The sequence below is a fragment of the Lissotriton vulgaris genome, chromosome 3_1, assembly GCF_964263255.1.
Source record: "Lissotriton vulgaris chromosome 3_1, aLisVul1.2, whole genome shotgun sequence".
Taxonomy (NCBI): Eukaryota; Metazoa; Chordata; class Amphibia; order Caudata; family Salamandridae; genus Lissotriton; species Lissotriton vulgaris.
In genome coordinates, this window is record NC_141689.1 from 1,382,182,185 (window position 1) to 1,382,209,416 (window position 27,232).

General features: G+C 48.2%; 1 protein-coding gene across 3 annotated transcripts in view; it reads right to left on the minus strand.

The window, feature by feature from the left end:
• LOC147727940 (stimulated by retinoic acid gene 6 protein-like) overlaps positions 1-27,232 on the minus strand; it is a 665,438-nt gene that overhangs the window by 320,203 nt on the left and 318,003 nt on the right. For all 3 annotated transcript variants that reach the window (XM_086961854.1, XM_086961855.1, XM_086961856.1), the window contains one exon: positions 6,425-6,492. In XM_086961854.1, the coding sequence (XP_086817980.1) occupies positions 6,425-6,492 (68 nt within the window). The remainder of the gene's footprint in view (positions 1-6,424; positions 6,493-27,232) is intronic.

Below are 27,232 nucleotides of genomic sequence, written 5' to 3' on the forward strand. Positions count from 1 at the left end.
TAAAACAAGCACTTGCAATGCAATAGGTCTTGCATTTGTGAGAGTTTGAACTATTGGCATTGTACATGGCAATGCCTTCGATTGATGTGTTCAGAAAACCTGCAAGCAGTGCGTGAACAATGCTTGCAGGTTTTGAAAACAGAAATAAAAGGCATTGCCATTTACAATACTTAGGCTGCTTATCCACAATTTTATTACATGCAGCAAGTATTGCCTTAGAAAGAAGAGGAAATATGATATCAGAGTGCATACTAGGTATTGTTAAAACTATTAAACAGAAAGTGGGAGAATATAGGACTGGGACAAACTGAATCACCATGAATCATAGAATCAAAAATGCAAACTATCATGGGCTATGCGAACGGAGGGAGAAGTTAAAAGGGAAGCCACAGGGAGTAGGAGCACAATATTTACCGAATCTAAAGCATATGGGGCCAGATGTAGGTAGACATTTACCGACCGGTAACAGCCGATTCGGCCGTTACCAACCGGTAAATGGCAATTCTAGATGTAGGTGGCCTATTTTACCGATTCGGTAAATTTACCGAATCTGTAAAATACCGAATCGGTATTTTTACCGATTCGGTAATTTTGAAATGTAGGTGGGACTCTTCTGAGTCCCACAGGCCTTACCGATTCGGTATTTTACCACCCAATCCAATTGGGTGGTAAAATACCGATTCCAGGTGTGCATGCACATGTGTGCATGCACACCTATGGCATGTGACAGACGGACATGCCCTTAGGGCATGTCTGTGTGCCACATGTCACACATGCCTTAAATCGGGGGGCTAGAGGGTGTCAAAGTGACATCCCCTGCACCCTTGCCAAATTCGGTATTTACCGAATCGGTAAATACCGATTCGGTAAGGCCCATTGATTCCTATGGGCTTCAATGCCCATAGGAATCAATGGGCATTACCGAATCGGTATTTACCGATTCGGTAAATACCGATTCTTACAGAATCGGTAATTCAATTACCGATTCTTTCTACATCTCCCCCCTTCTATTTTACCGATTCAGTATTTATAATTCATAAATACCGAATCGGTAAAATTCGGTATTTATGAAGCGGTAAAATATACTTACCTACATCTGGCCCATGGTGTCATCTTTTTAATTGAGACTCCAGCCATCACCGCAGTATTACAGACAGACAAGCATTACCCATTATAAATGTTCAGTTATGTTCAGCGCAGCTCCATGTTATTTTCTTCTTTTCTCTTTATGGCAGTTTTTTACGTTTGCCTCAGCATAAGCCTCGGTTAGTGTGGTAATTGGGGACCCCTTGACATACGCGCATAGGTAAAAGCACCAAAAAAAATCAATGGCTAACATGAAAAGCTACAGACTTTTTATGCTTTTGTGGAGTGCTCCCTACGAGGTCCCCCAAACCTCTAATTGCTCACAGCTATCATCTATCACTTGAATAGCAAGTAATACTTTCATGGAACAAGTCTTCATGACTCGCACCCCATTTGAAAGTTTGACTATGAGGAACGAAACGTTCCTGCTCAGTGCAGTGAAAGAAGAACCCTCTCCAGGAAAAAAAGCATTGGCATAGCCAATAGGTCTCACCTTTGGGACCTTATAAGTATTTAGTTATGTAGCACAATATCCTTACTGCAACAATATTAATTATTGCATGCCTAAACACTAAAAAGGTCCCAAAGCCGAGACCTATTGGCTATGCCAATGCTTGTTATAATAGTCAGTGTTCCCAGTCAGCACTGGCTGATTAGCAGCTAAGGCCATGTTGAATCCCGATTCAGTTACTTGCTGCCATGGCCCAATCATTACAATGCCCAAGGTGCACATGTTTTTTTAACTCAGAATTAAGAGGGAGAAGGGAATCGCTTGATGATCGCTCCAGATAAGAGGTAACGGGTTTGCGCAATCAATATTATCAGCGTTCGGAAAAATAAGGTTAAGAAAGTGACCTGCTGTGTGAGTGGTATAAAAGGGGGTGGTGATGGACGGTGCATCTGAATCAATCAAACACTCACACCCAGTCAAAAGATATGGGTTTAATCCATCACCATTCTTTAGCCCACTCTGCCACCCCAGTTCAGACATGGCCATATGCAAATCAGTCTGACCCTGTGCCTCATAGGAACAGTCCAGCCCGAACTGCCAAGCCATGTCTTCCCTGGACCGGAAACAAGCTTCCGAGGACCGGTTATGGATTAAACCCAGATCAGTTGACTGGGGGTGAGTGTTTGATTTGCTCAAACGCTCCGTCCATCATCCCCTTTTGTGTCGCTCTGCAGTGTGAGTGGCTTTTGGAAATTTGCCTTTTCTGTAAGGTCACCCAGGATGTTTACCTTTGTTCCGGTGAACCTTTCTTTGTTGGCTTTAGGACTTTGTGCACTTTACACAGCTAACCTGTGGTAAATTGCATATGCTCTCCCTTTTAAACATAGTAAAATTGGCATGCACCTTATTGTTACATTCAATTTGGTTATAAGTACCTAGTTAATGTTTCTAAATGTACCCAGGACCTGTAACTTAAATGCTACAAGCGGGCTGTAGTGGTCGTCGTGCCACCCACTAAAGACTGGGGGAATGTGTGACATTGATCCACATTCGGTCCATCACTTGTTGTTTTTGCAATTGCCGCCCTAAGTGTGCTGGGGATGCCCAGACGTGGGTCCCAGGCACTCACACCACTTGGAGTCAAGCTAGCCGGGCTGATGAGAGGTGTTACCTCGAAACCGGTCCGGTCCTCGGATGCTTGATTCCGTTCTGGGAAGGACATGGCTTTTGTAGTTCGGACTGGACTGTTCCCATGGGGCAACAGGGTCAGAGCTGATTTGCATATCGCCATTGTCTAACCCAGGGTGGTGTGGAGTGCAAAAAAACGATGGATTTGGGCCCAGATCTTTTGAGTGGGGGAATGTGTGACATTGATCCACATTCGGTCCATCACTTGTTGTTTTTGCAATTGCCGCCCTAAGTGCGCTGGGGATGCCCAGACGTGGGTCCCAGGCACTCCACACCACTTGGAGTCAAGCTAGCCGGGCTGATGAGAGGTGTTACCTCGAAACCGGTCCGGTCCTCGGATGCTTGATTCCGTTCTGGGAAGGACATGGCTTTTGTAGTTCGGACTGGACTGTTCCCATGGGGCAACAGGGCCAGAGCTGATTTGCATATCGCCATTGTCTAACCCAGGGTGGTGTGGAGTGCAAAAAAACGATGGATTTGGGCCCAGATCTTTTGACTGAGGGAATGTGTGACATTGATCCACATTCGGTCCATCACTTGTTGTTTTTGCAATTGCCGCCCTAAGTGCGCTGGGGATGCCCAGACGTGGGTCCCAGGCACTCCACACCACTTGGAGTCAAGCTAGCCGGGCTGATGAGAGGTATTACCTCGAAACCGGTCCGGTCCTCGGATGCTTGATTCCGTTCTGGGAAGGACATGGCTTTTGTAGTTCTGACTGGACTGTTCCCATGGGGCAACAGGGTCAGAGCTGATTTGCATATCGCCATTGTCTAACCCAGGGTGGTGTGGAGTGCAAAAAAACGATGGATTTGGGCCCAGATCTTTTGACTGGGGGAATGTGTGAAATTGATCCACATTCGGTCCATCACTTGTTGTTTTTGCAATTGCCGCCCTAAGTGCGCTGGGGATGCCCAGACGTGGGTCCCAGGCACTCCACACCACTTGGAGTCAAGCTAGCCGGGCTGATGAGAGGTGTTACCTCGAAACCGGTCCGGTCCTCGGATGCTTGATTCCGTTCTGGGAAGGACATGGCTTTTGTAGTTCGGACTGGACTGTTCCCATGGGGCAACAGGGTCAGAGCTGATTTGCATATCGCCATTGTCTAACCCAGGGTGGTGTGGAGTGCAAAAAAACGATGGATTTGGGCCCAGATCTTTTGACTGGGGGAATGTGTGACATTGATCCACATTCGGTCCATCACTTGTTGTTTTTGCAATTGCCGCCCTAAGTGCGCTGGGGATGCCCAGACGTGGGTCCCAGGCACTCCACACCACTTGGAGTCAAGCTAGCCGGGCTGATGAGAGGTGTTACCTCGAAACCGGTCCGGTCCTCGGATGCTTGATTCCGTTCTGGGAAGGACATGGCTTTTGTAGTTCAGACTGGACTGTTCCCATGGGGCAACAGGGTCAGAGCTGATTTGCATATCGCCATTGTCTAACCCAGGGTGGTGTGGAGTGCAAAAAAACTATGGATTTGGGCCCAGATCTTTTGACTGGGGGAATGTGTGACATTGATCCACATTCGGTCCATCACTTGTTGTTTTTGCAATTGCCACCCACTAAAGAAGCACTAAAAAACAAGTGTCAGGCCTGCTGCTGGAGCCTGTAGTGCAGTTTTAAACTGCTATTTTGTCTTGGCAAAATAACCCTTTTGGGAGGACTAAACTTTCCTTTTCGTTACTGATATGTCACCCCTAAGATAGTCACTAAAAGCTCCTAGGGCAGGGTGCATGTATTTATAAAATGGGTTATGCTGCTTTAAGTTCTACATGTCTTGGCAGTGAAAAACATTTAAAGTTGTTTTTCACTGTGGTAAGGCCAACCTATCCCATAGACCAATACTGGGTTGCCTTGTACCATTTCATAAGTGCTAACTTCAGATTGTGAGCAGGTAGAAAAATACGTCTTGGTCTCTTTTGAATTATAATTTAAAATTCTCTTTAATAATAGAGTGTGACTTTAACTTACAATTATAAAAATGTCACTTTTAGAAAATTGGTATTTTTGTGCCCAAATGAGCTGTGCCTTTCTGCTAGTGGCCTAGCACACATGGCTCCGCTGTTGTGAGTTGAGTATTGCTGCCAGACAGTGAGTCAAAGGAAACATACATGTGAACAGGACGGTCCAGGATGGCTGGGGAGGGGCTGTACCCAGCCCCACTTGCACTTCAAAGGGCTTTGCCTCCAGAACACACACACAAAGGAACCCAACAGCAGACCTGCCCTTACTATTATCACCCTAGACAGTTTGGAGTCAAGATCAGGTAGGGAAGATAAAGGGGGAACTCAGGAGAACCTAAGTGACTCCAAGAGCTAACTGGCTATCCTCCTGTATGAGGTACAGGGACACAGAAGCTTCCCGAGACCGCCTGCAAATTTCCAGCTGGTCTGTACCAACTGGGCATGCCTGGTCCTGCTGCTAGCCCCTGCCTGGAGTGAGTTCTGATCTACAAGAGGTGCCCCTCAGGTCCTGGGACATAGATTGGTATCAGAGTGTACTCTTCCAGAAGAAAACATGTTAATCCTTAAGTTTGGTCTCTTCGTGACCATGAACAGGCCTGTTCGCTCCCATGCTCTGCTGTTTGTGATGATCACCAACGCGAAGATCCAACGGGACCTGCTCTTTGCGCCGACAGTGACCGCCCACAGTAAACAGCAACAAATTGAATTGAATAGAATATTGTACTTGTAGAGCATGCTGTCTGTGTTGCCTTTCTTTGTTCTGGCTAGTGTGGTAGTTGGTATTGTGACTTGTGTGCTGTAGTCTAAAATAATTAGACATTTTAATAGAATACAGCAACTGATACTTACAGTTGCGGTCTAAAACTCTTTTTAATAGAGATTCCTGGTGCTGTTGATAAGACTGTTAAACAAATCCCTTGCTGGCAACTTATTTTTTACGCCACTCCCAAAGGGGCATCCTGGTGCTGAGCGGTAATGAATATGGATGTATAAGCTTAGTCAATCTTGGGGGAGAATGCATCAGAGAATGAGTGAATAGCACAAAGCCTCGGAGATGCGAAAAAACCTTGCCTCAAACTGCTGTTTGAAGATCCTTTCTGATTCAATGAGTCTGCTTCTGGACGCTATTTTTACTGAAAACTTTTAAAATACACATCTCTGGTTCTATTTATTGGGTTCATTTTGGTGTAATTTTATATTTATTAAAATATACTATATCTCTCTTAGTTGGTTTGGGACTTTTCTTGTGTTTTGTTTTCACTTTATTACTGTTTCAGTGGTGCATAAAAACTTTACACATTGCCTTTAGTTAAGGCTAATTGCTTTTGCGTCAAGCAACCAGCGGGTGAACCACAGGCTAAGTTAGTGACGTACACCCTGCTGAGGAATGTGTTTATTATTTGAGTGTAGCTTGTATCCCTCTAAACAAATAACTCAGTTTCTCCCAAATACCATACAATGTTATGACCACATGAGGACTATTTTAGGTCAAAGGAAGAAAGGGCATTGAAAAAAATTAGACATATTTTTGTTTCAAGAAGGCATACCATAATTTTACCTTAATATACACATGCATTTCCAAAACAGCATACGGTTGCACAATCTTCATGTGCGCATGGATACTTCAATGTGTATTGTTTGTCTAGGCCCGACTTAAAATACTAGCTATTGAAATATTAATCCCGTGTGTATCATTATAAATGTTTCCACAGAATTGAAAGGATTGACGATACACTTACTCAGTAGGTTTTCTCATTAGCCTTTTGACGTAATCAGCCTGATGACGCAGCAGTACCGAAGCTTCTTCCTGTAAAACATAAAGTAGGTTTGTTACTCTATTGATTTTCAAACTTTAATATTAAAACCAACAGTAACACCTCATTGATTTATGTGCATGCCTGCTCAGAACCGTATTTTCAATGCCATGAGGAATATATGGGTTTTGTTACACAGTGAATATAAGTCTTAGCTTGTTTTAGCGAAATGTGTGTACAACGTGGTACAAGCCCGGTTATTTAACAGTAATGTTCATTACTCTAAGTCTTAATCTGCTGCATCCCAGTCTTTCCTTACTGAGGCTACTACCTCCCACACAGAAGTGCTTCACCAGCCTAAGAAACTAAATTAAAACCCCTAAGAATACTTCTCACTTAAACTCATAATAGTGTGGAGCTTTCCAATGTAGTTCCTGTTTAAAACCAAGCAATGAACTGTGTGTTTTTGCCTTTTGGACACCGGAAGCACCATAGAAAACAAACCCCGGAATGGTTGGAGGGATTCAGGCTTGTGATGAAGGCCATAATTCAGAGTAATGAAGATTACAGGTAAGCAACCGGGTAATAACTCTTCGACCCAGTCCTTATTAGAGAAGGATATGCCAAAGTTTTCTTGGATATTCAAAAGGCATCACAAAGAAATGCACAAGATATTTACTGTGGTGTGGATTAGAATATTGAAATGTTGATAGCAGTGGGGCTATACCACTGTTCATATTCCACTGTTGTTCTATCGTCTTCAGTGGCGCTCTCAACATTCCAATGTGCTAATAAAGCCTTATAGCTTGCCTCTGAGGGCTATACCAGTTGTTTAAGGCCCTGAACCATGATGAGGGCCAGTGACAAGGGTCATGGCCTTTCACAACATTTATAACCTGAGACATAAGGGCTATAAGGCTATAAGAGCATTCCACCCTCTGAGGGTAGACTGTTCTAAATTAAAAAGGGAGATACAAAAGACAAACTTTGGAACGTTGGAGCAGAAGACTTATACCAGCCATTATAAGCTACTCCATTGTCTTCAAGGGACCTCTTAATATTGCAATATTATAATAATTCTTAAGAACTCAAAAGCTTTGCTTTCAAAACAGCATTAAATACATGTGTTTCAAAATTAGAAAACCAAGAACCCGCCACTTGCAACTGATAATAGTTTGTAAATGTGTTAGGTGATGACCAAGTAGCATATAGCATATATCTCTGATGCCCCCCCCCCCCGAATACTACCCAAGAAGCAGACAAGATCTTTTGTGGATCCACCTTGTATAAGACCAGGCAACTCCAAGCTTTAGTTTTGATAACCAGATGTTATAAAAATATAATCCAGTGACTCTTGGTCGATGTGGATAGACTTTCACTTTGCGAAAAAAGAGGCCCAACTTACGTAAACTGAGAAAACTCTTTGGAATTCCAGTGTATGCCAAAGTTTTTGCTCCACCAAAGAAGAGTAAAGCAAAAATAAGGGCAAAACTACCTTTTGCATAAAGCAAAGGAATCTTTGGCACATAAGATGAAGAAGGCCTAAGAACTATCTTCAACAGTAGAAAACGCAAAAAAGGATCTAAGCATAGCAAAGCACACTGTTCCCCCAATTTGCTGACCTGAACAAAAGACCACTAATAAAATGAACTTGACTTTTGCAAACTTCATCTTTACTGAAGAACTTTAGGGCCAGATGTACGACCCTTACATTTTACTACTCGCAAATTTTGTTGCTTTGCAACTCGCAAAATTCAATTTACAACAGTGTCTCAGTCACTGTTAGCGATTCCTAATTGGCTCGCAAATTGCCTGCCTCATTAATATTCATGAGTCAGGTGCTATTTGTGCCCTCATTAGGAATGGCAAGCACTCACAGGAACGGGGGCCTGCTGGTGTCAGCAGACCACCATGTCTGTGACTGCTTTTTTTAATAAAGCAGTTTTTTTAAAATGCAGCCCATTTTTCTTAAAGGAAAACGGGATGCGTTTATAAAAGAAAAATGAAAAGTTTTTGTTGCATTTTTTAAGAGCAGACAGACACAAACTCACAAAGGGGAAAGAGTCCCCTGGGGACCCCTCCCTGTTTGCGAGTGGTTTACCATCTACTTGAAGTAGGTGGTGAACTGCAAGTTTTTTGCGGCTGCAATGCGGTTGCAAAACAAGGTTACATTAGATTGTGACTCGCTATTAGGAGAGGACACCCCTTCCTAATAGCGAGAGTCACAAACGCTATTTTGTGAGTCACAGACTCGCAAAATAGCATTTGTACATGCCAGGATACGGTTTTGCGGTCGCAAACAGGCTGATTTCCCATTTGCGACCCCAAAAAACATCTGGCCCATAGACCTTATAAAACCAAAGGGAGATACCAAGATTGCACCAGGAAGCACATTTCTGGTCTCCATATATAAAACCTGATGTAGATGAGAAGCTAGAACAGAGCCAACCTTTTCTTCAGAACCCCTAAATTGTAGATCATTCGCTCTTTACCATAGAGATGGCTAAATCCAGCATAAAGCCACCCCCGAAAAATCTAGTATCTTCTTTGGTTCACATGAGTCTGCTTTATAACCGTTTCAGTATACAAAGTGTCAAAATTCTACGCATTACAGGTGTAGACTTTGAGAGTGGCAGGGCTGCAGAATCGTTAATGCGTTGATCTACCTTAACTGAACATACCTCAGGTAAACTAGCATACACCTAACTGGCACATTTAATTTACCTATAAGTCCATAGTAGATGGTACTAGGTATACATAGATCCTGTAAACTACTAAATACTACAAATCGGCAGCAGCACTCTTTCGGCTACTCACTTTACAAACATTATAGAATATGTCACCCAGGCCTCCCCCTGTAGCCTGTGCATGCAGTTTTAAACTGCTTTTTTGACCTGACAAAATAAACCTTTTGCCAAGCCTAAACCTTCCTTTTTAAAACACATAAGTCCCCCCTAAGGTAGGCCCTAAATGCCTATTGGGAGGGGGAGCATGCATTTAAAAAGTAGGACATGGGAGGGCGTGGCCCAGCAAAATGGTTGAGCGGACGTGAGCGGCTTCAGCTTCGGACCCTGAGGCTGCCCCTAGTGCCTATTTAAGCTCAAAACGAGCAGAAAATCGAATGTGCCCACCTACTTGAGTTTGTCCAGACTGTGAGGGCTTCAGTGGGTCCTGATCACGGTTATTCATCCTGCCGGCAGTCCTGAAGGGAGAGGAGGTGCTGGAGCGAGCCAGCTAACAAGATGGCACGGAGACTGGCATCAGACCGGGCCGCCACCGCGCTTTGAACGCCTACCAATCTCAGGCTCACTCTGGCTGCGTTTGTGTCGGCGGCAAGCGGTATTTGCCGCAGCGAGTCTTAATCACTATAATTGGGGCACAGCATTACCCCGCGCTGCGGCTACGTTGTCTGGTGGGACGCTGCGCGCCAGGCCGAGGTGACGCCTGCTTCTTTGAACGCCGGAGAAGCGCAGGAGGTTTGAGAGTGGGGATCAGCATGAGTGAGATGGCGGGGGGTCGGCAGGCATTGGAGTGAGGGCTTGCTTGGTGGGCTGGCTCTACCTGTGCTTTCTGTCTGCAATGAAGACTTTTCCCTGAAGGATGACTAGAAACAGAGGCTGGCCTGACCTCAAAATGGCGCCAGCAAGCTGAACCACCTCCTGATATAGCCCTGCAGACGTGGCAGCGATGACAAGGGGGTTGAGGTAGGCTAGACATCCTCTCCCCTTTAGTGCCCCACCTATAATTTGGCAGGCGCCCTGCTGCTGATGATTTTGGGCCTCTCCTACTGGCTTGCTGCCTGACCCTAAGATGCCTACCAGTCCATAACTGCTAGCAGCTGGCACAACCCTGCACCTGGATGATTGGGAGTACGGGGACTGTTTGCTGACGCCAATTCACGGAACAGTCTTCTGCTTGCCGCAGCAACGGACTTCACTCTGCCCCTATGCTACCGAAGAAGGTGGCAAATAAAGTCTCCCGCTATTATGAGACCGCAGACAAGACCGTCAACCCTGCTGACTCGGACTCAGTAACGACCATGGCCCTCACCAGGGATGACTTTGTGGCCTCTCTAAGAACCTTTAAAGCTGAGATGTTCCAAGAGATAAAACAAGACCTCCGCGCCACGTTGGACCAACTGAAGGCTGACCTAACATAGAAGATGGTGACTCTAAGACAAGATGGGGATGCAGTGGGTACCAGGGTGTTGGAGGTGGAAGAACAGATGCAGGACCTCACGCTAACTCCGGCAAGCTTCACGAAACTCAGCAGCACCTTCAGTCCCAATTGCATCAAGTGCTTTTGAAGACGGAAGACCTACAAAACAGGTCTTGGAGGGAGAATATACGTATTCGAGACCTAGAAGAGGGTGCAGACGTACCAGACCTTGAGGCGTTTGTAATAGGCCTCTTCTCGGAGATCCTGGTGCCACGTCAATTGAAGTTGAAGATCGACCATGTTCACTAGGTGGGGAACCAGCAGACAGGAGACCGCAGAAAGACACTGGATGCCTTGGTGAAGTTGCATTCCTTCAGAACAAAGGAGGCTATAATAACCACCGCAAGGAAGAAAGAGGAGACTTCCTTTCAGGGTGATGAATGCACGCTGTTCCAGGACTGGGCACCGCCCACTTTGGCGCGCAGGCAAGCGTTCCTTCCTGTCACCACCAAGCTCCGGGAGGAGGGTACTTGCTATCGCTGGACTTATCCTTTTGGTCTATCCTTTGAATACAAAAATAAGTCTCACCATGTCACCAAACTGAGTGAGGGACTGCCTATCTTGGGCTTTCCACTACTGGAAGACGACAGTGTTGCAGGGTCCTCATATGGCTCGGGGCAGTCCCGCAGAGAGACTCGCTCCTGACAAACGGTTATGAGGAACAAGCCACTCCCTAAATGATAAATCTCCTATGTTTTTTCTCTCTTATGCGAGGGGATGGCATTAGTTTATCTGTTCAACAGGATCTCATCCCTGTAGCTCAGACTTGAGGTTAAGAGCAGCCGCACTTCCGGTGCATCAGAGCCCTTCAGGCTACACACTCTTGATGTCGGACTTGAATGCACAGGTACTAATGATATCACTGATCTTTATTACTGCTCGTTATGTTCCTGTCGCACGGCAGCAAGGGGGTGCAGGCCGTGCCCATACTGGCTAGATTTTTGTTACCTTTTTTACCAAAGTACCGAACCGAGAACCTGCGGGTGACTTGGCACACTTTTTTTGGGGTATGTTGGGGGCTGGAGTTAGGGAGGGATACTGGTAGTGGTGTTAAGAGAGCGTTACTTTTTAGTTTTCATGGGAATGGGCATTGCACGGTTGCAGTTTTCGCTGCCTTATGCAGCCAGCGACTTGAGGGAGACTACCTGTAAGCGGGACCACAGGAAGAGGCAGTAGGCGGGTCTTAGTAATCAAAGGAAAAGCTTTTATTGATGACAAAAGTTGGTCGGTGCTTTTGAGCCTGCCCGGGTGCTTCCTGGGTGACCGGCTCCTTTCAGCCCGACTCTTTGACAGGACACCCTCGGTTCGCCTTGTCTTTAAGGTCCGCCTTCGTTCTGCTCCGTCCTGCTCCGTCGTGTCGCTTTCTCATCCAGGAGTTATGCAAAGGAAGGGAGAAAAAGCGCGTTACTGTCACGGCCTTTCTCTTTTAGAATCCCATTCACCAGTGAGGGGGGGGGGGGAAAAGGAGTGAGGTGACTTGGGTAAAGTGCTCCCAAACTTTGGTGGACGGTACCCCCGTGAAACTGTGAGTCTTCCAAGGGCAGTAGTGACCAATCCGCACCCTTCCCCCTTTCCCGTGTCAGCGCTCTAGCGCCTTGCCCGTTTCCCGATCCAAGCCGCTATTCGTTCACGTACCTCGTGAAGCCACGCCCCTCCAGGGGAGTGGCTGGGCGGATCGCGGTGTCGGTGGCCTCCAGGCTCCGTTCCTAGCTCCGCTGGTCCTCCGGATGCCGCTGGCAGGCTCTCGTCTCGGCGGGGCTCCGCTCGATCCGCTCTCTCCTCCTCGTATCTATGGGCGTCCTCTTCGCCGTCTCTCTCGAGTCTCCCCGACCGCCTCTCCTCTGCGGGGCTGATGTCCGAAGGGCTCTGCTCAGGCTCGGCGTGGTCGTCCTGTCGATAGTCCGGGGGATCGTCCTGCATCCGCTGGAGTCCCTCGTTGTTCTCTGCCTCCTCCGTAGGTTCCCTGGTCTGGATCCGTCGCTGTAATCTCCAGTCCGTGGAGTCCTCGTCCCACCACTCGTCTCGGCTTCGCTCTGCTCCTCTCCTCCGACACTCCGCTCCGCCGGTGTACAGACACCCCTCTTCTGGCTCACCTGCGTCTTTTCTAGGGTAGTTTGGCCACTCCCCTTCATCACCTGGAGACCAGTTAAAGGGGCCGCAGCTCAGATCCTCTTCGTCTCCACTGTAGGCTTCATCCACTTGGTGCCAACACGGCGCTTCCAGGCTGGGCTGTGGAAACACAAAGGGGGGTCCACAGGTTACTTCGACCCCAGGGGGCGCCAGGGGCACCCCGTTACATTCCTCCCCCCCTGAACCCTTCCGTTCGGGAAGGGGATAGCGAGAAAGAAAGTCCGCTCCCACATTGTCAGTTCCACGTTTATGTACAACCGCAAAGGAGTAAGGCTGCAGGGCTAGGAACCAGCGCATCACCCTGGCGTTGTTCGCTTTATTACGGGCCATCCATTGCAGGGGGGCGTGGTCAGTATACAGGGTAAACGGTCTGCCCTCCAGGTAATAGGACAATTTATCAACCGCCCACCTTATTGCTAAACATTCCTTTTCTACCGTTGCATACTTCAGTTCTCGGGGAAACAGTTTTCGGCTAACGTATAGTATGGGGTGGTCTGTTCCTTCCTCGGATTTTTGGGAGAGGACTGCCCCTATCCCGTAATCCGAAGCGTCTGTGTGTAAAAAGAAAGGTTTTGAAAAGTCAGGGGAAGTCAAAACCGGGGAGGAAGTAATACAGGATTTCAAGCTGGAAAAAGCCTCTTCCATCTCTCTAGTGGGGTGGAGTAGCGTTTTCTCAGGGATCCGGTGTTTTAGGGTGTCCGATAGGGGGGCTGATATCTGTGAGAACATCGGAATAAACCTACGATAATAGCCTATCAATCCCAAGAATGCTCTCATGTCTTTTCTTGTTTTGGGGAACGGGGTCTCTGAAATGGCTCTGACTTTCTCGATCTGAGGTTCTATCATGCCGTGCCCTAGAACATAGCCCAGGTATTTAACTTTTTGATAGGCCATCCTTGATTTCTTGGCGTTGATTTTTAAACCAGCTTGTTGCAGCGTATCTAATACCTTCTGTAGATGTTCCAGGTGGGTTTCCCAGTCGGGACTAAAGACGACAATATCGTCGAGGTATGCCGAGGTGAACATAGACAAGTCTTTCAATACCGTATTCATCAATCGCTGAAACGTGGCAGGGGCGCCGTGAAGACCGAAAGGGAGTACGGTAAATTCATAGTGACCGTCCTCGGTTGAGAACGCTGTTTTATGTCTATCCTCCTCGTGGAGGGGTACCTGCCAGTACCCCTTAGTCAGGTCGATGGTGCTAATAAACTTGGCCTCTCCTAACTTCTCGATCAGCTCATCGATGCGAGGAATCGGATAGGCGTCAAACAGAGATACTTCATTAAGGGCGCGGAAGTCCATGCAGAATCTTCTTGTTCCGTCGGGTTTTGGAATCAACACTATAGGGCTGGACCAGTTGCTCTTTGAGGGGCGTATCACTCCCAGCTTCAACATATCCTGGATTTCCTGCCTTATCCCTTGGCGTCGGGATTCTGGGACTCGATATGGCCTGATTTTCACGATTTTACCTGGCTCGGTACGTATCCTGTGAGTGGCCAGCGAGGTCCTTCCGGGAACATCCGAGAAGACCCCTTCGTTCTTCTTTAATGTGTTCATCAGATCTCGTCTGTCTTTATCCATCAGGTCATCGTTCACGACCAGGTGGTCTAACGTGCTGGAGGACGGCCGGGGAAGGTCGTCCGTCAAATGTACCCCGGTAGGGGGGGGTCCGAGCCACTTCTTCAACAAGTTGATGTGAAAGACTTGATTCTTCCTCGGGGTTATCTGTAGCTTGTAACTGGTGTTACCTATAGTACTTATGATCTTGTAAGGGCCTCCCCATTCTGCTTTAAACTTTTGGGAGGAGGAGGGCAGAAGTACCAAAGCCCAGTCCCCCACGGCCATCCTTCTCCATTTCTTTCCTTTATCGTATATGGTTTTCTGACGCTGTTGGTTTTTCTCCAGATTGGCATACGCGAGTTCTCTTAATTTTCCAATTTTGGATCTGAGATTACGAGCGTATTCAAGGGTCTTCAGGGTTTCCTCTGGTGTTTCTTTCTCCCATGCTTCTTTGGTCATTTCGAGGAGGGAGCGGGGTTGTCGTCCGTATAACAATTCAAATGATGAAAAACCCAAACTGCTCTGTTTTTGGCCTCTTAAAACGTACAAGGCAAGGGGCAGTACCTGATCCCACTCGGCTCCGTTGATTTCTAGCATCTTTCTGAGGGTGGTTTTCAGGGTCCTGTTGTAACGTTCCACGAGGCCGTCAGTTTGGGGGTGGTAGACCGCCGTTCTGATCTGATGTATTCTTAGCAGTTGACACACCTCTTTCATGAGCCTTGATACAAAGGGCGTGCCCTGATCGGTTAAGATCTCCTTCGGGAATCCTACTCTTGAAAACATTTCAATCATCCGGTCTGCAATGAGTTTGGTTGTAGTGACCGTCAATGGATAGGCTTCGGGGAACCGAGTGGCATAGTCCACAATCACCAATACGTACTGATATCCCCTTCTAGTTTTAGGGAGGGGTCCTATTATGTCCATGCCAATCCGTTCAAAGGGGGTGCCTATTATGGGCAGAGGTTGTAGAGGAACGGCCGGAGGGCGGGTCATGTTCTTTTTCTGACAGACCTCGCACTCCTGACAGTATCTCATAGTGTCTTTGTATATCCCGGGCCAATAGAAGTGGCGGAGCAGGTTTTGCGTTGTCTTCTCTGCCCCTACATGACCAGCTACCAAATGTGCATGGGAGTAGAATAACACCTGCTCCCTGAAGGATAGGGGTACAAGCAGTTGCTCGGGATCATCTTTTCGTGCCTGCCTATACAGTAAATCGTTTTTGACCATAAACCTTGGATATTGTAAGGGAAACTGGTTCTGATCTCGTTCCGCTGCGTCCCATGCGTTAGAGAGGGACGCGTCATTTACCTGAGAGAATCGAAAACTACGGTCAAGCACCCACGGTTCGTCTGATATTAAGGCAGGGACGTTTCTCTCCTCGTTTCCCGTCTCTGGGGGGGGGTCAGTGGCGGTTAGGCTATACTTAAACATGTCTAGAAAATCGGGGTTATCTGTCCCTATAATGAGGTCCTCTGGGAGAGTGGCTAGAACCCCCACCCTTAGGGTATGTGGACACTTCCCCCTTGGTACAATGGGCAACATAGCTACTGGATAGGCCTTGACATCTCCGTGTACACATCGTATGTTTACCTGGGTTTGTGAGAGGATCTGGGAGGGTAGAACCAGCCGAGCGTGTACCACGGACTGGCGACAGCCCGAGTCCAACAGGGCCTGGAGGGAGGTGCCGTTTACCCCAACACTTACCCTGAACGCCTGACCCATTTCGCTGGAGAACATCACCGCCTTGGGAAGGTATCCGACCTCCATGGGTTCTTCCTGAGGCTTCCTACGGGGGCAGAGTCTGGCGATGTGTCCCCAGGTGCCACATTCAAAACATTGTGGCCCGGTAGGCAGAAGTCCTTCGGTCCTCCAGGTTCTTGGCCTAGGGATTTCCGTAGGTTTCACTGGTTTCCTTTCGGTTTTCATCGGGATTTTGTGTTTCTCACTCTCCCAGGTTTGAGCAATCCTAGGTTGGACTCTCGAGAAGGTCGTTGCCATGTCCACGGCTTTCTCTATAGTGAGGTGGTGGTGTTGTCGTAGCCACCTCTGGGTGGCGTAGGGCAGGGCCTCTAAGAACTGTTCTAAGTAGATCCTGTCCATGATCTCTTCCCTTGTACATACGGATGGCGTTAGCCATTTGTCCGCGGCCATCTTGAGCCTCACGAACAGGGTTTTTGGGGACTCTCCTGGGGCTCCTCTCTCCTTACGGAACCGGATTCTGTAGGCCTCCTGGTCTAGGCCCAAGTGATCTAGGATGATCCTCTTTACATCAGCGTAAGTAGTATCGCCCGTGGGGTTGGCCACCTGATAGGCAGCCTGGGCTTCTCCTACCAGGAGGGGTGCCAAAAAGAACGGCCACTTGGGCACGGGCCACCCACATGCCCGGGCTGCCCTTTCAAAATTGAGCAGGAAGGCGTCCGGGTCCTCTCCTGGCTGATACTTTTGGAGGGATACGCCGCTGATATGAGGGGTAGTGGCCGACGCGGTGGCTGGGTCGGTAAGCACTGGATTCTCCATAGCTCTGGCGGCCACCGCATTTTTCATGGCCTCTCGGTCTGCAGCTGACGTGATGATCTGCTGTTGAATGGCCCACTCCAATCTCTCTTGTCCTTTTACCAATGACTGCACCACCTCATCCATCTTGGTGTCGCAGATGGTCAGGTTGCCCGCATTCTCCACCACTGTAAGCGGGACCACAGGAAGAGGCAGTAGGCGGGTCTTAGTAATCAAAGGAAAAGCTTTTATTGATGACAAAAGTTGGTCGGTGCTTTTGAGCCTGCCCGGGTGCTTCCTGGGTGACCGGCTCCTTTCAGCCCGACTCTTTGACAGGACACCCTCGGTTCGCCTTGTCTTTAAGGTCCGCCTTCGTTCTGCTCCGTCCTGCTCCGTCGTGTCGCTTTCTCATCCAGGAGTTATGCAAAGGAAGGGAGAAAAAGCGCGTTACTGTCACGGCCTTTCTCTTTTAGAATCCCATTCACCAGTGAGGGGGGGGGGGAAAAGGAGTGAGGTGACTTGGGTAAAGTGCTCCCAAACTTTGGTGGACGGTACCCCCGTGAAACTGTGAGTCTTCCAAGGGCAGTAGTGACCAATCCGCACCCTTCCCCCTTTCCCGTGTCAGCGCTCTAGCGCCTTGCCCGTTTCCCGATCCAAGCCGCTATTCGTTCACGTACCTCGTGAAGCCACGCCCCTCCAGGGGAGTGGCTGGGCGGATCGCGGTGTCGGTGGCCTCCAGGCTCCGTTCCTAGCTCCGCTGGTCCTCCGGATGCCGCTGGCAGGCTCTCGTCTCGGCGGGGCTCCGCTCGATCCGCTCTCTCCTCCTCGTATCTATGGGCGTCCTCTTCGCCGTCTCTCTCGAGTCTCCCCGACCGCCTCTCCTCTGCGGGGCTGATGTCCGAAGGGCTCTGCTCAGGCTCGGCGTGGTCGTCCTGTCGATAGTCCGGGGGATCGTCCTGCATCCGCTGGAGTCCCTCGTTGTTCTCTGCCTCCTCCGTAGGTTCCCTGGTCTGGATCCGTCGCTGTAATCTCCAGTCCGTGGAGTCCTCGTCCCACCACTCGTCTCGGCTTCGCTCTGCTCCTCTCCTCCGACACTCCGCTCCGCCGGTGTACAGACACCCCTCTTCTGGCTCACCTGCGTCTTTTCTAGGGTAGTTTGGCCACTCCCCTTCATCACCTGGAGACCAGTTAAAGGGGCCGCAGCTCAGATCCTCTTCGTCTCCACTGTAGGCTTCATCCACTTGGTGCCAACACGGCGCTTCCAGGCTGGGCTGTGGAAACACAAAGGGGGGTCCACAGGTTACTTCGACCCCAGGGGGCGCCAGGGGCACCCCGTTACACTACCCTAGGGGGGTCAAGGGCCAGAGGAGGAGTGAGGATTCTATCCAATAGTTTCCATAGCGTCCTGGAATGTTAAGGGGCTGAACTTGCCCCAAAAACACCAAGAGATCAAGAAATACTTTAATGACCGTCAGTTCGAAATTGTGGCATTACAGGAGACGCATCTGAAAAAGTTCGAAGACATGCGGCTTCCCCACAAAGCCTACCCTTTAATATATAAGTCCTCTGCCAACTCTAAACACAAGGGCGTGGCACTGCTGTTTCGGGCGTCAGCTCAATTTCATCCCGAAGCTGTTAAGAACAACCAGGAAGGGAGAGTCATAATGGGGAAGGGGAGGCTAAGGGGGACTCTTCGAACTTTTATCTCCCTCTCTGCACCCAATTCTAGGCAGACGATGTTCCTCTCTAATACCATTGACTTAATAGGCAGCTTTGCAGATGGCCCCGTGACTCTTTTAGGTAACTTTAATCTGACATGGCAGAATACCTTAGCTAGTTCACGCTCCCACAGGGCGTCCCCTACTTGCTTCCACAAAGGAGTTAAACAGAAATTGCTCACATTTGGCCTCTGCGATGTTGGGCGGACATTACATCCTACCACCAAATATTTTACGTATTTTTCCCATGCCCACCAATCCTACTCTAGGATCGCCTATATTTTCCTTAGCCAGACACTTATAGGGTCCCTCCAAGCTGCTCAGATCCTGCCGATTTCAATATCAGTTCATAGCCTCGTGACTAGCTTGAGGAGGAAATAAGCCAGGCACTTATAGGTGGTACTTCCCGACCTCGGTTATCCGTGATAAACTCCTTCAAGACGACTTGAGGTCTGCGATCACTGAGTTCTTTACGCTTAATACTCCAGAGGGCACTACTCCACAGAACAACTGGGACGCGTTCAAAGCGGTCTTACGGGGGAAATGCATTCAGCTTAATGCAGTCCTGAATAAACAACGGGCAAAGGAGCGCCTTGTTTTAGAAGAAGAATTAGAGGCCGTGGAAAAATCACACAACGATAAGGGGTAAATTGCGGGCCATCTACAACAATAGAGCCGAATACACACTGCTTAAATTACCTCAGACAGCATATTTCCAGGGTGACAAAGTAGGATCCCATTTAGCACGTCAGTTAAGGGAGAAAAGGAAACGCGAGTTTATTGGGGTATCAAGGATTCAGTGGGTCTCCTTACACATGCAGATGACATTAAAGTGAATATTTTTGGCACATTCTATGGAGAACTTTACCGGGGCACTCCCCAAAATACCTCTCTTCAACAGCAATACCTCGACTCAGTAGACCTTCCTCCCCTCTCCCCGGTGACTGCAGAGTTGTTGGAGGCTCCCATTACATCAGAGGAGGTTGGGCGGGCCATTGCTAAGCTTAAATTACATAAAGCCCCTCGGACCTGATGGCCTGACAGCACAGTTTTATAAATTCTATGCATCCGAGCTTACCCAACATCTCACCGAGCTCTTCAACGCAAAAGCGGCGGACGTTAGAGTTTCGGCCTCCATGGCTGAAGCGGTGATCTCCGTCATCCTGAAGCCTCAGGTCTGTGCGTCTTACATGCCCATAGCCCTTATTAATCTTGATGCAAAGGTTTACGCTGCGATTCTAGCTGGAAGGCTCGAAGACTTAATGCCCACGCTAATCCACCCTGATCAATCAGGTTTTATAAAAGGCAGACAAAGCCACGATAATATCCGGCGTACTGTACATCTTATTGAGAAAGTGTCCAAATTTGGCCTTGATGCCATAAAGGCCTTTGACAGGGTGGATTGGTCATTTCTTTTTTCAACTATGGGGAAGTTTGGCTTTGGGGAGCGGTTTAGAGACATGGTCAGGGCCAACTACCATTCTCCACAGTCACAGGTTTTGGTCAACCGCTACAAATCCCTCCCTTTTCCTCTCAGCAGGGGTACGGGGCCAGGTTGCCTTCTTTCCCCCTTTTTATTTGCGCTCAGTATCGAACCCCTTGCCGCATGATTCCGAGCCAACGAGGGAATACGGGGTATACGCTTTGGAGGCACGGAACATAAAGCTTACCTCTTTGCTCTCCTCTCCTCTTTGATATCCTGCTCACTCTCTTGGAGCCAGCCACTTCGCTTCGAGCGTTGCAGGAGGACTTGCAGAATTATGAGATGAGTCTGGCTTCAAAGTTAATTTATCTAAATCCTCCATACTAAATCTTACTCTCTCTGACGCGAAAGCAATGAGACTACGGAGTCAAACGCCTTTCCACAGGTCCAAATACTCCCTTCTATACTTGGGCATTCACCTCACACCTAAAATTGAGGATCTTTACAGGGTCAATTACCCTCCTCAGGAAGCGCAGCTTAAGCAAGATTTTAAGCGATGGAAGCCCCTCTATATCTCTTGGTTGGGACGTATTAATGCGGTTAAAATGATGGTCCTGCCAAAACTCTTGTATTTATTCCTAGCACTCCCGATTACACTAGACTGAGACCTTCTACCTCGCCTATGCTCGTCTGCAGTCAAATTCATTTGGCAGGGGAAGAGGGCACGTCTACCCTTCCATGTCCTGGGGCGCCCAAAGAAAGATGGGGGGGGTGGCCCTTCCGGATTTCCACCTATACTATCAGGTGGCACAACTGAGGGTAGAGATGGAATGGTCCGCCAGAGAGTCCGACAAGCATTGGCTCCATATGCTCAGGGCAATTGTGGGGCGCACAATTTGGGATATCCTTGGAAGCCTAAGTCAGCCAGGCCAGCGAACGCATATCTCAGCACACGCACCACACATCATTTGGGACCACATCACGAAGAGGATAAATGGTCCTCTTTTCCTTCCTTGCACACTCCAATTCACTTCAACCCAGACTTCCCACTGGCAATGAACAAGGGGCCCTTTGACTGTTGGAGGGAGGGGGTTTGCTTAAAATTAGCGGACTTGTTCCATAACTTTAGCATTTTGACATTTGAGAGTTGTAAAAGAGAATTCAAGGTTGACCACAGTGAGCATTACCACTACCTCCAGCTTAAACACTGGGTCAATCTCTCACACATGAGTGAGGCTGCTACCAGGGAACTCACAGCTATAGAAAAACTAGTACTCAAAGCGGGATCCACGAAGGGGGTAATTTCCTCGCTCCATGCGATGCTATTAGACACACTACATGCCCCCCGGGCGCGGTACATGTCCTTCTGGGAACAAGTGCTGGGAAGGGAGATTTCGGAAGAGGAATGGAAATACATCTAAAAAGACATCCCTAAGCGAAACCACTCCGTCGCCTTGAGGGAAGCACACATTACAAGACCCTCCTAGACTGGTACATTTACACCACTAAACTCAAACCGATCTTCCCTGATACCTCGGATCTCCTCTGGCGGGGGTGTGGGTTACAGGGGGATTTTGGTCATATCTGTTGGGATCCTACACTTAGATTATTAAACAGTGCTGAAACAGAAAATAACAGACAGGAACTACACTGAATAGCCATACACTGAAACTAGGAGGTCATTTCCTGTCTTTCTCACCAAAACGTACTGTGTCTTTAAGGGTTTACATTTTATTTATTAGGTTGATAGACCACTTCTGTGTAGAAGGCAGACAGAAGCCTCATTTAGTAAGGATTACTAGTTGGTGTGGATAATTGTCAACCACAAGTAATAAAGTAATGTTAGATCCAGTCAAAGGTTTAATAATCCAGAATTGAGCAAAAGCCTTGGTAGCTATGGCACAGACAGACAGACTTGACTTAGAGAAAATATGTAGAGGAATTTGAAGTATCAAAACAATTTGGAAGTCAAAGAAACAACAAAAGAAGAGTTCTACTTCAATTTATAAAAATAGAGAAAATTTCAATAAGCAAAATGACACCAAAATGACAAAAATCGAAAAGGGGAACCGATTATATGATTCTTTTTACAGATTTCATTGGAAAAAGTGCCCAAAATAGCAAAACACCTATGGTAGTCAATGTTCAATGGCCGGTAGCCTAGGCATAATTTGAATTAAAAAAAAGAAATTAAAGCTTTATTTAATGATTTTTATAAGTATCCAACTAAAGAAATAAACGGGGAATATAGAAAAACAAGCATTTGCAATGCAATAGGTCTTGCATTATGAAAGTTTGAGCTATTGGTCTTGTAAATGACATTTTTTTTTATTTATGTGTTGGTTTTGAAAATAGCTAAATTAATAGCTTTGTCATTTACAATGCCAATAGTTTTAACTTTCGCAAATGTGACACCTATAGCATTTGTAATGCAACATGTTTTGTATTTACGTGACGTATTGATATTACAAATAACAATGGCTTTTAATTTTTTTAAATAATTAATACTTAAATAAAAGTGATTGTAATTTATAATGGCAATAGCTAAAACTTTTGTAAATAACTTCTGTGAAGATTATCTTCAGTGTATTTTATTGTGACGAAAATCCAAGAACAGAAGTGAAATATTAACATCTTTTTTGTGACAATTGTAATAAAGCTTGAAACATTGAGAGAACATATTTGAACCAGTTGTTGTTGAATGGTTGCACAGATTGATGCTGTGATGGCGCGGAGTGATGTTGTGGTGGTGACGAGTGATGCTGAGGCGTTCAGTGATGCTGTGGTAGCGCATAGTGATGTTGTGGTGCCCCTGAGTGATGCTGTGGTGGCCCTGAGTGATGCTGTGGAGGCCATGAGTGATGCTGTGGAGGCCATGAGTGATGCTGTGGAGGCCGTAAGTGATGCTGTGGAGGCTGTGAGTGATGCTGTGGAGGCTGTGAGTGATGCTGTGGAGGCCCTGATTGATGCTGTGGAGGCCCTGAGTGATGCTGTGGTGGCGCAGAATGATGCGGTGGTAACGCATAGTGATGTTGTGGTGTTCCAGAGTGATGCTGTAGTGTTCCAGAGTGATGCTGTGGTGGTGCTGAGTGGTGCTGTGGTGGTGCTGAGTGATGCAGTGGTGGTGATGAGTGATGCTGTGGTGGTGATGAGTGAAAGCTGTGGTGGTGCTGAGTGATGCGCTGTGGTGGTGCTGTTGTGATGCTGAGTGATGCTGTGGTGGTGCTGAGTGGTGCTGTGGTGGTGCTGAGTGATGCTGTGGTAGTGCTGAGTGGTGCTGTGAGGGTGCTGAGTGGTGCTGTGGTGGTGCTGAGTGATGCTGTGGTGGTGCTGAATGGTGCTGTGGTGGTGCTGAGTGATAATGTGGTGGTGCTGAGTGATAATGTGGTGGTGCTGAGTGATGCTGGGGTAGCGCTGAGTGATGCTGGGGTAGCGCTGAGTGATGACGTGGTGATGCTGAGTGATGCTGTGGTGGTGCTGAGTGATGCTGGGGTGGTGCTGAGTGGTGCTGTGAGGGTGCTGAGTGGTGCTGTGGTGGTGCTGAGTGATGCTGTGGTGGTGCTGAATGGTGCTGTGGTGGTGCTGAGTGATAATGTGGTGGTGCTGAGTGATAATGTGGTGGTGCTGAGTGATGCTGGGGTAGCGCTGAGTGATGCTGGGGTAGCGCTGAGTGATGACGTGGTGATGCTGAGTGATGCTGTGGTGGTGCTGAGTGATGCTGGGGTGGCACTGAGTGATGCTGTGGTGGTGCTGAGTGGTGCTGTGGTGGTGCTGAGTGGTGCTGTGGTGGTGCTGAGTGATGCTGTGGTGGTGCTGAGTGGTGCTGTGGTGGTGCTGAGTGGTGCTATGGTGGTGCTGAGTGATAATGCGGTGGTGCTGAGTGATAATGTGGTGGTGCTGGGGTAGCGCTGAGTGATGCTGGGGTAGCGCTGAGTGATGATGTGGTGATGCTGAGTGATGCTGTGGTGGTGCTGAGTGATGCTGGGGGGGCACTGAGTGATGCTGAGGTGGTGCTGAGTGGTGCTGTGGTGGTGCTGAGTGGTGCTGTGGTGGTGCTGAGTGAAGCTGGGGTGGCGCTGAGTGATGCTGTGGTTGTGCTGAGTGGTGCTGTGGTGGTGCTGAGTGATGCTGGGGTGGCGCTGAGTGATGCTGTGGTGGTGCTGAGTGGTGCTGTGGTGGTGCTGAGTGGTGCTGTGGTGGTGCTGAGTGGTGCTGTGGTGGTGCTGAGTGATGCTGGGGTGGTGCTGGGTGATGCTGTGGTGGTGCTGAGTGATGCTGGGGTTGCACTGAGTGATGCTGGGGTGGTGCTGAGTGATGCTGGGGTGGCGCTGAGTGATTCTGTGGTGGTGCTGGGTGATGCTGTGGTGGTGCTGAGTGATGCTGGGGTTGCGCTGAGTGATGCTGTAGTGGTGCTGAGTGATGTTGGGGTGGCGCTGAGTGATGCTGTGGTGGTGCTGAGTGATGCTGTAGTGGTGCTGAGTGATGCTGGGGTGGCGCTGAGTGATGCTGTGGTGGTGCTGAGTGATGCTGTAGTGGTGCTGAGTGATGCTGTGGTGGTGCTGAGTGGTGCTGTGGTAGTGGTGAGTGATGCTGTGGTGGTGCTGAGTGATGATGGGGTTGCGCTGAGTGGTGCTGTGGTGGTGCTGAGTGATGCTGTGGTGGTGCTGAGTGATGCTGTGGCGGTGCTGAGTGGTGCTGTGGTGGTGCTACAAATAAAGAGCCATCTTGCTGTGCTTCCCCATTACATGCACAGAGAGACACACCTGCCAGATCTTAAGAAAAGATGCATTAGAGAAAGAAATCACTTCCCATCACAGTGGTGAAGTTGATATACAGAACCCTGTGGTTCCAATTTCCAGTGGCCTCGGCTTAGCTCTTTTGATGTTGGGGCATGTGGAGAGAGTGTGTTTGGACAGCCATGGGGCGGAGTCGCCAAGCCTTTAAATATGCCGGAGAACACAGACCACCACAGAGCACCGCACAGGGGTCCTTAGACCAGAATTATCGAGGCGCTGTCACTAAAGGAAACACGCATCTAGGAATGCCATATATCGACCGAAGGGAGGAACCACGGAGGAAGTTTATGGAAAGCGAGCACATTCCCTCGGTCTTTCAAACGTCAAAAAAATAATACAACGGATGGCATTGCTGTCAACAGGCAGTAAATGTTACTTTCAAAGCCGACCCCATTGTGAGCGAATTCTCTTCAAATACAGATAGTAATGGGAGAAAATGATTCGCTTTCAAGAAATAAATAGACAAAAAAGATTAAATGAATCAAAAAGAGATTGCGGTGGCATTAAGTATCTGGTGGTTTGATGCTTTCCACCAATTCTGATCAGGACAAATGCGTGCTTGAAAAAAAAAACAAGAAGTTCAAAGGGCACCCACTCTGCCAGGTTTAGTACATAACTGTCCAGTACATGCCATATGTTAGGAATCGGATGAATAAACAAGCGCAAAAGACACACAGGATACTTAAAAGCGGCCGAAAAATGAAATGAAAAGCTGCTGCGAAATTAAATTAAAAGCGGCCGGGAAATGCTCTCGGCATTGCGTGGGCGGGGGGCGCATTCCTTTGAAGTGTGAAGCAGGGGGCGGGGGAGCGGATCCCTTTGAAGTGAAGCTCTCAGCATTGCTGTGGTGGGTCTGATGCAATGATGCGAGGCAGGTGGCTCGGAGAGAAAATCGAAAGCGGGTGCACGGGCACATGCACTCGGCACAATCCGCCTGGTTTAGCTTTCGTGGATCCAACTCTTTAAGTCTCGACATCTGCAATGCGCAAGCGCATTGGCAGAGGTCGAGACCTAAAAAGTGGAATGAGGTTATAGACATTTCAATGTTAGATTATTATACACACATCTTGACACAATGGTATATTGAGGAAATGCCCCACATATAGAACAATAGCAGTAGGTTGTTGATGGTGGGACATAGAAAAAGAGGCTTTGTGTTAAGAGCTGAGTATTGAGAGTTTTAAGTGAATTCAGGTATTGGTGTTCTGGATGGTATGACATGAGGTTAGTGTGTCAATGGGTGTTGTGGGGTTGAGGGCGTGGAGTCAGAGTCAAGAGAAAGCAAGTAGGAGCCAAATATCTTTGGGCTGAGCGGGTGAGGGTTGTGGAGAAGCATAGACCTCGCCTCTTAAGTCACAATAAGTCATGCTGGGAAGCCAAGCTTTGGAGGTGAGACGTATGGCATTACCCCAATTTTTGCTAGTAGCAAGGTAATAGCCGATAGCCTGAGAACTTTTTTTGCAATGGATGAAACATTGCCCAGCAATGCCATAAATGGAGAGGGGTTTAACATTCGTGAAATCATCTGTGAAAGGATACTGAATTTGTCAGTCCAGTATTTGGCAATGGCGGGGAAGGTCCAGGTCATGTTCTGGAATTCTGCTCCAGGAGAACAGCATTTTGGGCAAAGGGAGGACCTGGAGGGGTCAACCCTGGCAAGCCCAACAGGGGTGGTGTAGGTTCTGTGCACGAAGGAAATATGGAGTAGTTTGTGACTATGATTGAGGGATACTAGTCTAAGTTGCACCCAACAATAAGCCCACTCCTTATCAGTTATGGGATAGCCTATATATTCCTCCCAGCACCGTCGAACTCCACTGTCGTGGGAATGTTCATGAGCCGTGCACGCATGGTAAAGCTTGGTGACCAAATGTGACCCATCTGGGTCTGTTACTAAAAGAGTGAGCGGGGGAAATCTTCGGGCTAGGGGAAAGGAGGGCACAAATGATCGCAGTGTACCATGTAGTCTGTTGAAAACAAATGTGTCCATTGTTGGAATGTTAGAATGCCCAGTGTTCCTTTGGGGAACAGATTGGTGCAAGTGTGAAGATTATGTCTAGTCATGGTGCGTTGCACCAATTGTCAGTCATTAGTGATAACTCTGGGTTTGAGGAGCGAGGGAGAGTGGGGGAGTGTAAGAAATTTCGACCCATTGTCCCACTGAGTTTCCGCCAGGTCCAGCAAGTGGTAGATAGCATCTGAATATATGTTGGGTCCAACCACCAGCCCTGTGCTAATAGTGCACTTCAAGGTATGGGGTCTGCCAAATCACGCTCTGGTTTAATATAAGGTAGACGACCATTTGGGGAAATCACAAATATGCAAATTGGGCCTCAGCAACCAAGAAATAGATACAAAAATCGGGAATGGCAAAGCCGCCTCAATCATACCGGAGAGTGGTGGTGTCCCATGTAACCCGAGATCTGTGGCCAGCCCATACTAGTTGTAGAAGAAG